Raw genomic sequence first — 13,105 nt, forward strand, 5'->3', positions numbered from 1 at the left:
ATGCAGGCATAGTATCAGCCAAGGTATTCTGTGTTTGAGTTTAAGTATAAGACTTTAATTTAGGAAAATACCTTTATCTAAAATATCTCCCCAAAATGAGCACCATATCAGTAAAACCCATCTACATCCTTTGGTTAATTAAATGTCAGCTTCTGAGTCTTTGATATGACAGTCTATCAGCTGTCATCTCCAAGAGTCATGAGACAAGAGTATTAATTAGCCAAAAAATTACAACTCCTGTCCATCGATATGAGTAACGGCAATTGAACTTGGAAGACCATTCTGTTTCTGGAATAAAAGCTGTTTTTATTCACTCTCTTTAAAGAGTATAGATCTCCATTAAAATGTATATAGCATGTAATGAGAATATTTATTTAAATATTCTCTGGACACTAAAATCTTTTTTCCATCCCCCCCCCCCCCCCCCGCCCCCAGTCACATATTAAGCACAATTACTATGAAGTATGCATAAATATATGCATTATCTCACACCTACACCGCATAAAACCAAAAGCATTTGAACAATTATACTTAAAAATAAACATGCATAAAGCATTTCAAGAACCCTGAAGACTGATAAAATAAAAAGCCATAATAGGTTAACAGAAAATAAAAAGGTGCAATGGGCATATCAACCTTGAAAAAGCCCTTTTAAACTACGATAGTATTGTCAGGTGTCATTACCCTTTGTCAGCCAGCTACCTGACCTCATAAATCAGGTATAACAGCCAAATGAGAGCACAATGTAAAATCAGCACTAGGCAGACTTGTCTACTGACTAATGAGTGGCCTGCCAAGGTCACATTCAAAACTAAAAATTAATTGTAATCAACCATATTATTAAAAAAAAAAAAAGTCACATCAACAAGACTAAAGCTTGCAAGTACCATTCTGTAGAGTTTGTGCTCGTGACTCCTTTCCCAGATTGGCGTGGAATCCTCCTCCTAAAGTCGGTGTTTTGCCTGCACCTATTGGGGGGGGGGAAAATAAAAAAAAAAGACAGACGTCAAATGCAATAACTGAATTAAAATATTAAAAGAAAACTTATTGTGTCACTATATTCAGTATCTGTATAATTTACAACATGCCAAGTTACATTAAGAAGGGCAACAGAAGTGCTTGAAGGGCTTAAGACATCGAATACAAATCCTGCACAATTTATTTCTTCCTTGGGATACCATAAGAATTACATGGCTCCATAAGCCCTCCCAATCTCAGCTCCAAAGAAAGTACAAAAATGTCACAACCCCTATTTTAGGCAGAACATAAAAGTCAATATTGTAAAATATTTCTCAAAGTAAATGATGAAACAATTGCTTAGTTAATATTTTTTGTCTGAAGAATATTCAATACAGAATTTTAATAGCTAATTACTGGCACTGCAGAACATAAAACATGTTTAGCATTCAATAATGACTGTGTTGGCTATTACAGGCATAACACTTACTTTAAAATAACTCTTAGGCACACACGGTGACACTTAGGCTACAAAATCTGCAAGTCTGGAACGGCTACATTTACACCCTGAAAGGCTGGAGACTAAAATAAGTCTGAGTTGTAAATTAGCATAAACTAGAGGCTGGTTTATGCATCCGTGCCAATGCTGAGGAGCCTGAATGCAGAGTCCTCTGGGAGTCAGTGGAATTACTCATACAAACCAATCTTGCAGAACAGGGAATTAAACTACCAAGGACAGAAATAGTGTCCCACTAAAGCAGGAATTTTTTTTAAAAACAATCAGCCTACCTCAAGCAGGATATTCAAATCTATCAACTTAACGGCAAGTGAGACCAAAAAGCTAAATTGCATAGGATTGAAAACAAGTAATTTGTTAGTAATTGGACTTCTACTTAATTCCAGCAGTCTGCTCTTCACAATAAGGAAAAAAGTCATCTTGTGCCCTATGATGCCTACAGTATTTCCTCAAGTTCCTGTAGCTAAGTTTTCTCATCTTACACCAGTTCTCTAGAACAAACTAGTATGGCTTTGGGATAGAAACACAGAGAGGCATGAAGTGTCACTTAAAAGCAGTTCAGGACATTTCTCCTACACACCTGAATAAGATACTTCTGTAGCAGGTCCAAGTGATGAGAAACTGTGACCTAAATTGTTCACTCTTACTAGACTTTCTTAGCTAGTCTCCTCTCAGCTGCATTTAATATACATCTATGTTGAGGAAAACAAACAGAAAAGCTAATATTCCTGCAGAATTATTGTCTATAAGCCTTCGAAGCTTAATTTTCCATACAACCTTTAAATTAGGTTTCCAGTGCTATCCACAACAGAAACCGACTTCACCTTCACTTCGTTAACAGACCCTTTCAACAAAAAACAATCAGAAGCTCTCATGTAAATGCCCCACAGCTTAAGTACTTCAGTTCAACATCCTAATTAGAAATGAAAAATATTCAATAGTGACCTCCTCACTGGATACAGAAGTAACCCTCACAACTCTGTATTTGTTCCAGACTGTTATAGACAGCAACATTTCCTTGCCATTCTTATAGGTACAGTCTCATAGTTCCACAAATGCTCCAAAACAAACTGATGATGCAAAACAGAGACGTTACCAAACTACGCTAGCACACATAACATTTTTGGCGTACATTTAATAAGAATGGTTTACCTGGCTAACAGTGGCAATAGTTTTATGCACATCAGCAGCAAATCTAACTTCAGAAATTCTGCCTCCTACCCTCCTTTTTTTGTCATTTTAAGGTCTGCTTAACTATCAGCATGGGCTACCTCACTTGTCTGATTTACAGCAGGAGAGCACACACTCAAGCATCAGTACAGCGGAGGCCGCCATAAACTGCAGGGCAAGAGCAGGAACAAACAGCAGGGCAGGCTGGAGGTAGCGGGCTCATCCAGCACTTGCATCAAAGGCACCAGCAAGCGATTGCCGCCTCCTGTGTACAAAGGCTCCAGAACACTTTTCAGTCCTCACTGTCGTAGAGCGCACAAAAATACTGAACTCTATTGGACTATCATTTTGAAAACAGCTACGTTACTCTTTCACAGGTTTCCCTGTTGCTACCAAAAAGCTTACGCAAAAAGAATCTTAGAATGGCAATAAACAATACTATTAACAAAATAATTTAACTTACTCAGAAGCTAAAGTCCAGAAATAATACAAACAAAATAAAATTAAGCCGAGATTTCAGCGGTTTTGTTCTTTAAGATTCTTTCTCATTAGACATCAGGATGTAACATTGTACATAAAAGTCATTTCTTTCTAAGCTCTAGTCTGCAGCAGATACTAGCAGAGCTATCCGAAAGACAAATTCTGCTATCAGAATTGATATGCCCATTTCTCAGTGAGTTAACTGGAAAGACTGCACATCTCTAATTAGCATTTGGCTTTGAAAACTGACAAAAAACTAGCCTGTTGAGCACTTACACTCTCAGAACTGCAAACTAATGTTGCCGTTGACTATGAAGTCTCACCATCAGCTTTAATCTTCACAAGCAGAATGCAAACCAAACTCATTAACACAACTGTTCAGCTGGGTAATAAAAAGATAAACTCTTAAAGAAAGAAAACTGTGAAATCATCAAATTCATTTAAAGACAAAAATCCCTACAAAGCTAGTCATTTAAAAAGTACAAAGGAAAGGAACAGCAATCGCTAGGCACAACCAAATTAACATCCCAGCTTAACTGAAATTTTTACATTTCTTGACCTTTTCCATTTTTCCCTCTACAACTTCAAAAGTGAATTAAACAGGCTTTTGCGTTTTCACATTCAGCTTTCAAGACGTACAAAAATATATTCGAGAAGTATTTGGTGTCTGCAAGTACTGCTTGCCAAATCTTCAACATTAACACTAACATTTCCCCAAGCCAACTCAAATACCCTCCTTCGTGAGGTGGCACCTCCCAAGGTACTCTGTCATCTACTGATCATTTTTAGAAACTAACTCAGACTCTCAGTTTTGCTTAACTGAAGCCTCCTCTCCTCTTCAAGTTAGCTTTGGACACTTACATGAAATTTTGGACAACGGAATGTATGGAGAGATGTGTCAGGCAGCTCAAAAGTGCAGCTACTCAACTTTTTTGTGGTCCTCTCAGTGGACTACAGTGCCCCGAGACACCAAAAGAAGAGATTTGAAGATGCAGGAGATCATATACCTGTAAACTTGATGATACTCGGTCAAAGCTTACGCAGGTCCAGACCCAGCCCATAACCCCGCATTACTCAAGCGCTGAACTACAGTGACTGTCCCTCAAGCAGCCAAGAGCAGCCATCCCCACGTCTGCTCCTTGCAGCACAGTCTCTGGCACAGCTGCCATGTGCAGGGTCAGACCTAGGCACCTTGGCCCTTTCTGGTTTGCTCCACCAACTCACTAACGAAGGAAGTCACATCACTTGGCTTCTCTACAAAAATGTTCCTCAAGCAGTAAAAGGAGCAAGCAAAGCTTGAAGCCTGTGGTAACCTTGAACAGCAACAAAAAGAAGACAGATAGCAGGAACAGCACTTACCACATCCCTCCATAGAGAGGAGGCAAAGAGCAGCCACTCAGGCATCTGCAGCTTAAAGGGCACTTTTCTGAGAGCTAGCAACATGCTGAGTTTCAGATTCAACACCCAGAGAAGAAACAGCTTCAGTCCCAGTGTTATGGATTGTGTCTCCTCTACATAAATGAGCAAGTGAAGACAGGGAATGAAGCTGCTTGCAACTTGAACTGAAGTGTATCTGCTATTTGATAGGACCAGTCCTACCAAAATCCCTCCCTGTGAAATTAAAACCAAAAACACACGAGCCCTTTCTCCAGCACAACGTAGGAGAAAAACCTTCAGTTTAAAACCCACGTATACCTAGCATAAAATCTGGGTCTGGCAAAGAGTGCAGACGGCATCACACCAACAGTTTCATAATCAGGGTAGACTAAATAATCTAATATAAAAAAATTAACGAGTTTCCTACTTAAGTTAGACAATAAAAGTCAAAAGGAAAGTAAAGCCATGTCCCATTACAATTCATGCCTACAATAGCAAAATGATGCAATTAAAGTTTCCTGAACACACAAAACTACTGAATTCGGTAGCTGAAATAATTCTTTTCTCAGCCATTTTTACAGGCAAGTTAACAGATCTGCACACACCACAGCCTGCCAAAATGCTACTGCTGAACAAACTTACATAGACAAACTTTTAATCTACTCCATCATAACTAGCTATCTACAGACTTATTTTCATAACTACCAACCAAAGAGAAATATACTGTTGCATCCGACACGCCGGAGTTTAGGGCTGCACAAGTCTATGAAACCAGACTGTGTCCAAGTTACGTGCAAGATTCAGCATTTTCACAACTGACAGCAGTATACTCTGCAGTGCTTCAAGCATTTGTTGCCATCACAAGGACAGCATATAAAAGACTCAATGCCAGAAAAAAACCACTATACACTTAACTCTGATGCAAGATTGCCACCTGGAGGATTTCAGAAGAGAAGCAAAAATTGATTCAGTTCATCTCACTAAAACATATAGCTGATAATTATTTTTTGCATTAAGTAGATGCAAGTTTCCCCTCTTCCTTCCCAACACAACATCATTATGGATTAGTTTTGTAATGAGAAAACCTAGCACAAAGTAAAACAGCTAAACACTCTTCAGGATTTAAAAAAAAAAAGTCTGCAAATCCAGCATATGCATACTTTCTTCTGTGTTGCAAATTACATCATGGCCACTCTACATAATTTTAAATTAACTATGAGTTAGTGTCATCTCTAGAAATCTGGACCACAAGTAAGAGGAATTTTGCTGATATTAACATTATTTTAACTTTTCAGTATCTAGTGTTTTCATTTCAAGTTTAGTGTGTGTATTACTGGTGGAACCCACTTCAGGACTGTTCAAGGCTGCACTACAAGAAATATTTTATGTCAGGATTTGGTCTATCAATATATCCTACATAGAAACCAATTAACAACTACTAATTAAAAACGAAACCCCTACTCCTTCCACTTTTGTAATACTGAAAAATACAGGAAAATCCTTTATTGTATGTAACAACTGACCAGACAAAAACACAGAATCTGATACAAACACAGAGTTCATCCTCCTTACCAACTGTCTCACTAGCACTTACTGTGACAGTAACTGTCCATCTTACAAAGTTCTAGAGGAAAAAAAAGGCATAGAAGATGAATGGCTAGTAAGCTTAGCTTAAATTATATGAACGCTTTTTCCTCCCTGTATCTAGTCCGTCTCTTCTTTCCAGTTTGCTGACCATAACTTTCCGTTTCCACAAACCCCAAAAGACTGAAATACTTTGATCAAGGCAAACCCCGGCCAAGTTCTGCCCTTGAGGTCAATGTAGCTCACACTCCTAGATGTAAAAGCATAAAGAAGGATATTTTTAAGGATAAAGTAGTATATACAAAACATTTCAGTAAGCTTCCATAGGCATACCTGAAAAATTGAGCATACCAGAGCTTTACTAAAGAGAAAGACACATTAAATTTGTCAAGGGACACTGCAAAGTAAGAGTATCCATTCAGCGTTTTTGGCAGTACAAATGGGTCACTGTAGTAAGTTGCTCATAATCTACTTGCAACAAAAAAAATTGTATTACCAGGAAGAAACTTTTACTTGATATTCTAATTATTTGAAACAGACCACTTACAAATGTTGTGGAGCCTCCTACACTAGAAGTTTTAACAAACACTTGCTGGTGTGTTAAGGGCTACTAGTTCACAACTTTCCTTTCTCCCTGTGAGCAAAAGCAAGTAGGTATCTTTCCACAAGCAACATTCTTCCCACCAGCCTCAAATTAGTATCTTTGGAGAAGGAGAGTCTTAATGTATGTATGCCATACAAGAGCCACAAGCTCTACATGATCCTGACTCGGTACTGAAGTTGGACTAATGCTGCCAATGCCCCTTGCAGCCTCCCATTTCTATGACTATGTCTGTGTAGTCATCACCATCCTAAAACCTCCTGGCTTAGTCACTACACAAGAGTAAGTGAAAAGACTTAAAATTAACACCAGTTATTGTAAATCTCAAATGCCAACCTAGCATTTAAAGAATATGCATTTGTAATTTAGTTTATTATGTATTTTAAAAAGTCACCAAAACAAATAGAAATTCCAAGCAACAAACCATAAAATAGTAAAGCTGATTCAAGACAGTCACGCTGCTCAGTCTCACACAGACACACCGGTGATGTACGTTCACCTCAGACCCCAAAGGCAGGGTAAGTGCTGTGGGGCAAGAATCCCACTTTGGTGGCCAGCCTACAATCACTCCATAACCCTCCTATGAAGTAGTACCCTGTAGGTCTTATCTGGAGTTGATAAATGCCGCTAGCTCCACCAACTTGTCTTCTCCATCCCACAGTTCTGCCACCTCAGACTATGGAGGCTGCATTTCATTATGCTAACCTCCATTTTTTATCCCGTTTTCCATGGGAAAACAGCGCACACAGCAGTGCTGCCTGCCCCTCTCCTATCTCTGCCCAGTTTCAGACAAATCTGAGAAGGGGACAGAGGTCTCAAAACTACAAGGTTTCTGTCAATTTTGTAAAAACAGGCAGCTGGTTGGGGAAAACACGCGCTAAGTAAGAGCTAGCTAAAAGCTTCTGAAAAATAATTCTGATTTAAATTTTTACTAGAGATGTGACCCCGAACTCTGTAGCGGGCCAGGGGCAGCCGCCGCCCAGGGCATCAGGCACTTCTGTGGATCCAGGGACGGGCTGAGGCCAGGCAGGACGTCAGCCTGCACGTGGGGGTCAGGATCAGGCCCAGCGAGGGGAACCAGGTCAGACACAGCCTCGGGATGGCCAGGCAGGGCCATAGGGATGAGCTGAGGCCAGGCAGAACGAGGACCTGGCTCGGTGGGGCCCATGGCCAGGCAGGGCAGGGCTGTGGGGAGCTGGAGACTGGCCTTGATGTGGCATCGCTGGGGCAGGGGCTGACATGGGGGTCTGGGGCTGTGGGCAGGGTTGGGGGAGCCCCAGGGAGAAGCTGGTTGGGGACAGCAAGAGCCAGCAGTTCCTGGTGAAGCAGGCAGCTCTCCAGCCACCGGACCGCACACACACAGAGATCCCTTCTAAAGGGCAGGTTTCCAGACTGCCTTATGGATTGCGCCCAAGAAGCTTATCAGATGCTATTTTTCTCAACTTACTACCAAGCATTCAAAGGCAATTTCTGGAACAAAAGGAGCTGAGCTTCCCCAGACACAACGTGTTTCAGGATCACAAGCTCAGTACACCTTGCAGTGCCCTTTTCTTGTGCTGTATTTTCTGTTATGTCTTCCAGCTTGGTGCTGTGCTGCTTGCACATCAGCTTTCTCAGGTGGGACTGTTTTCTTCTCCTTTGATTAGCGTCAGAAGCCCTAGACTTCCACTTTCTCAGCTTCTTTAAACAAAAACCTGAAGAGAGATCTGGACCATCAGTGTTTGCTCTGTGTTCAGCTTTCCTCCCCTCACTCTCTTCAGCTTCATACTGGGTTTTTCTCCTGTCAGCCTTAGGGAAAATACCTGTGAAAACAGTTTCTCCCAACAACTACCACAAGACGGGGGACTCCCACCCAGACATAGTGAAAGAGCGATCAGAGAATTCACCGCCTTCAAACACAGCACATGACTCGTAACTCGCCTTTCTGCAAAAGCAGGTGCCATAAAACCGATGCAGACTGGCGAAGGGTTCAGTGGAGCTCCGTTTTCCAGGATGCAATTACAGTATAATGGAGGGAGAAACGTAGCTCACTCTTAGACCCTGTATTGCTGTACTTCATGCTGGCATGCATTCAAATGTTATTACCGATAGGAGTCCGTTAAGAACTTCGGTATGAAGAAAAAAAAAAAGGCAAGATGCATTCATTCCAATTAGCGAAATGAGGAATTTTAATTCAAATGCTCCCCAAATTTGACAAGAAGCCACAGAGAACAACATCTTTTGGCTAGTCTGAGAATATCTGAACTGGCTATCAATTATAAGGTGGATAGTTATTCTTCAGAACTAGACTCAGATAGGAAAAGTACATGCCTCACATTTTTCTGTGCAACTAACAGAGTTCCTTGGAGCTCAAATGTGCATGACAATCCTTTTCCACTAGTATCTGACTTATCCAGGGTCAAATCAGTCAAGCTCAGAAACTCAATTTCAACGCATGGCCTTCACAAGCTTCCAGAGAATAACACAGCCAGGGTTAAGTGTTGATGCTGGACTCCTACCTGGCTATGACCGCTTGCCACAGAATTAAAAATTACAACTAACTGGACCGGTACAGGGCCTATCAAAGCTTTCACTAGCTTGTGCTTTGAGGACTTTCCTCTCAGATCAATAGAAAGATACACAGTAGACCCCTTCTAGAGCATGAAGGGGGTATTCCCTTGCTAGTGAAAGAACTTACCAGCTCATGACCCAGCAAGTGACGGGTACCTCACAAGAAGAGATGACTTGCCACTCCCCTAGACAGACAGCATTAATAAGAATTGTGGGATTAGGCTAACCTGCAATCATATCCTCTACTTCCATCAAGACCACGGCAATGAAGAGCATTGGTGTTATTATGCTGAGACAGATAGGTCATGCCCATCTCCAAAGGGCGTCTTATCAGGACTAGGATGGCCTAGCTCTCTCTTTGTGTATTTGTATAAGCATGTTGTCTCCTTTTATATGCCCCAACTACCATTAGGGAAGATTTCATGGTCCTTATTACAAAGTACTGCATACACAACTTCATAAACCTTACTCTAAATAAATCTTCGCCTTGCAGTCTAGATTTCTGGACACCTTATCACAGACTCTCATAATTGTAAATATCTCTCCTACCTACTTCTCACAAGGAGATCAGAAGAATTAGCTAAGCATTTTCAAGAGAGAACATATCTATATAACTGTCAAAGTCAGAAGTTTTGTGCTCACCACTTTCAAGAACACAAGCTGAAAAAACCCAAGTATTAATATCTAGGGACACCTACACTTTATGCTGCAAAACCATAGCCCCCCGATTCTTGGACCAGTTTTAAAAGAATGGTCAAAACCCTCAAAAGCATCTTTGTAGAGCTCAAAGAACATGATCTTCCTCTGAAGACTCAAAAGAACAGCTGTGCCAAGTCAGATCAAAGGACTATCTAGTCCAGTATCCTACCTCTGAATGGTAAAGTCCATTAATATACATGCCTACAAGTGAACACAAAACATAGGAGGAAAGCTTGTCGCAATACTTCTCTCACATAGTCTCCCAGAGTCTAGAGATCTGTGGCTCAAGGATTTCCTGAGCCAGAAATAGTATCTTTTTTTTAATGGCCGTGACATTTTTTAATTCTGTCTGCCCAATCATTTTTTAACTCGTGAACTTTTACCATCCACAACTTAGGATTCACAATTTAATTAAATGTTTTTTTCGGGGGGGACGACACACACAGGGGACAACCACCACCAAAACTCCTAATGCTTCTGAACCTCCTACTTGCTACCTTTAAAATAAGCTAGCTGCTAGATTTCTTACCGTTCCCTAGTTTTTGCATTATGTCATACTGAACAATTGCTCATCCTTCCCATGTTATTCTACTGTATTTACAGACCTCTACTCGTCCCCATTCAATCTTCTCTTTTCCAGTCTGAAGAGGCTGAGTCTATTCAGTCATTCTAACTGAGAAGCTCTTCAAGAAGCCCTCCTCTTGATCACCCCATCTTCCTCTCTATCTTTTCTAGTTCTATTAGAGGTTTTCTTGGGGAGGGGAAGAAAAGAGAGAAACACACCAGAACTGCACACAGTATTTAAGTTGCAGATAGTCCTGTGTATATTTAACAGTGTATGTATATGCTGTCACATTCTTTTCCTGATAACTTCTAATATTCCCCTCCCCACTTTGGTTTTTTTTGTACTGCGAATGAACATCGAGCTAAATGTTTTTACAGAGCTACCTATTAAGACCTAGGGATCTCCTTCCCAAGTTATACTAGCTAGTCCAGATGCTACCATCCCACGTGTGGAAGAAAGGAACAATCCTAACTCTCACTGCAACTCTCAATCCCATCTGCTATCCTACTACCCAGCTACTAAGAGCAACAAATCCTTCTACAGTCTTTACTACCCCAAATAATTTAGTGTTGCCAGCAAACCTCATTAACTCACCATTCACCTGTTTTCCAGATCATCAGCCCAGATTCTATGGAACTCACTTCAGGAGACTTATTACTTATTTCTACTCTACGATTCTTATAATTTGAGTAGTTACTTTGCTCTGCAAGGACTTTCCCTTATCCATAACAGCTCAGATTCTTTAAAAGCTTCTGGTGAAGGATCTTGCCGATCTCCTTTTGCAAATCCAACAATCTGCTTTGTCCACTTACAGACTTCTTCAGAAACCTCCAAAAGATCTGCAAGGCATGCCTTCACTTTGCCAAAAAACATTCTTCCCCCATATTTACCTGCACATCCATCTATTTCGTCCTTCGCTGCTTCTGCCCTTTAGCCCAACAGACTTACTAGCCTGCATTTCCCCAAACCTCGCTACAGTAGCAAAACGAGATCTTTCAGTCATATTCCAGCACAAGCCCACACTTTCTCAGCACACTAATACTCAGTTGTTAAAACTGTCAAAACAATGGAAAGAAACAGACTCACACACCTGTACTGGAAAACACTGGCTATACCAAACTTCTCTGTGAAAGCCATCAGTGTTGAGGCTGTGGCTTCCTACACTAGGCACGTTGATAGCTGAATGTAAATACTGCCCAGGAAAACTTAACTGTGATCTCACACCTTCTTCCAACCCTGAGAGAACAAAAGAAGGGATTTCCCATGTTTTATAGTGAGGGCTTACTAGCAAGGACTTGGCATGATCTAGACACTTTGTATTAATATAGAGAAGTGTAGGACTCTCTTCCTCCTTCAGCAAACAAATGCAAGATTCTGAATCCTTAACACGCAGCTTGGCAAAATAAAAGGTTTTGCTAGATGCACCAAAGAGAAATCAGTAACAGTATCTCAGTGCTTTCCATTCCCTTTTGCTTCTTTATGATGAAGATGAAAACAAGTTATGAATAAAGGCATCTATAACTACTCAAAATACATTAGCACACAAATAGAAGCCCTCGTGAATCTTGGAAGGGTTTGGGGAACCTTGTTGCACAACCAGGAGCTCTGAACTCCGTAGACACCAAGAGCCCCATTCAACTCCCAGCTCTGCAACAGAGAACCTGACAGCCCTCATACTTTGCAAAACCTAGACAACCGCCTCCGAGTCACCCAGCCCCACTGATCAAGAGCCAGGGTCTCAAAAACAGTAGCCCAGGCACCTCTGACACTGCAAATGCTCCACATAGTAGGGCTGCCCATGAACACTAGACTGCAGTCCGAGGAGTCTCGGCCCAAGGCATTTCATAAACGGGGGATCCCTCAGAGCCACAGACCTAAAGAGGCTACAAAGATGACAGGAAAAGGTGTTAAAAATGGGTAACTTCAATGGAAACCTGCTCACATAACCAGAAAAGTCACTGAGAGCTATAACTTACCTGAAAATGTTGCTTTCAGCAAGTACATGTTTTCTGACTTAAAAGAAATATACATTCTACTGGAAATTCTCCAGACAGCACAACACTAGAGATACAAATTCTGTCTTGCTTACACAGGAAAGGACTTTTCTCCCCATTCCGAAGGTCTTAAATCGGTGTCATACAAGCACAATAGACAAGCATACATCATGAAGACACTGTTATTGCAGCACAAATATATCTTTTCAGATTAGCTTGTATCACTCAGTTTAAGTCAAGCAAAAAAATTATTCACAACAGAAGCATCTGTTTTGGAACATGAAGAATTATACCGGCATAAACCACCCATATCCAAATTTCCTTAAAATATTTACTGCATGAAATAAGGCCCCCACTCATCCTTGCAGTAACTTAGCAAATCTACAAACAGCATTGTTTTGAAAGTCCTGTTCTACTCTTTCCACAAAAAACATTTCATCAAAATACATACATTACCACACATGGGGACTTGCTAGAAGATCACAATATGAACACACAGCAAAGCCCCTGCAACCACACCTTGTGCCAGTCAGATAAAGCCACCATAAGCATGCTAGAATGTGTTCCAATTACATTTTCACTTTTACACACCCACCCACCTCACGGTGCTT

At 40.9% G+C, this 13,105-nt stretch overlaps 1 protein-coding gene across 2 annotated transcripts in view; it reads right to left on the bottom strand.

Moving 5' to 3' along the window:
- The window catches only part of BRF1 (BRF1, RNA polymerase III transcription initiation factor subunit), a 180,398-nt gene extending 168,075 nt beyond the window's left edge, over positions 1 to 12,323 (bottom strand). The window contains exons 1-2 of one of the 2 annotated variants that reach the window (XM_009273366.1): positions 12,261 to 12,323; positions 888 to 968 (exon numbers count right to left, since the gene is read on the bottom strand). In XM_009273366.1, coding sequence (XP_009271641.1) covers positions 888 to 968; positions 12,261 to 12,300 — 121 coding nt within the window. In that variant the 5' untranslated portion in view covers positions 12,301 to 12,323. Of the gene's footprint in view, positions 1 to 887; positions 969 to 4,483; positions 4,558 to 12,260 lie in introns of those variants that run through there. The other variant, XM_019470509.1, reaches the window with a different exon arrangement.
- Positions 12,324 to 13,105: the final 782 nt, after the last annotated feature.

The sequence above is a fragment of the Aptenodytes forsteri genome, unplaced genomic scaffold (genome assembly GCF_000699145.1).
Source record: "Aptenodytes forsteri isolate BGI_AS27 unplaced genomic scaffold, ASM69914v1 Scaffold479, whole genome shotgun sequence".
Classification (NCBI taxonomy): domain Eukaryota; kingdom Metazoa; phylum Chordata; class Aves; order Sphenisciformes; family Spheniscidae; genus Aptenodytes; species Aptenodytes forsteri.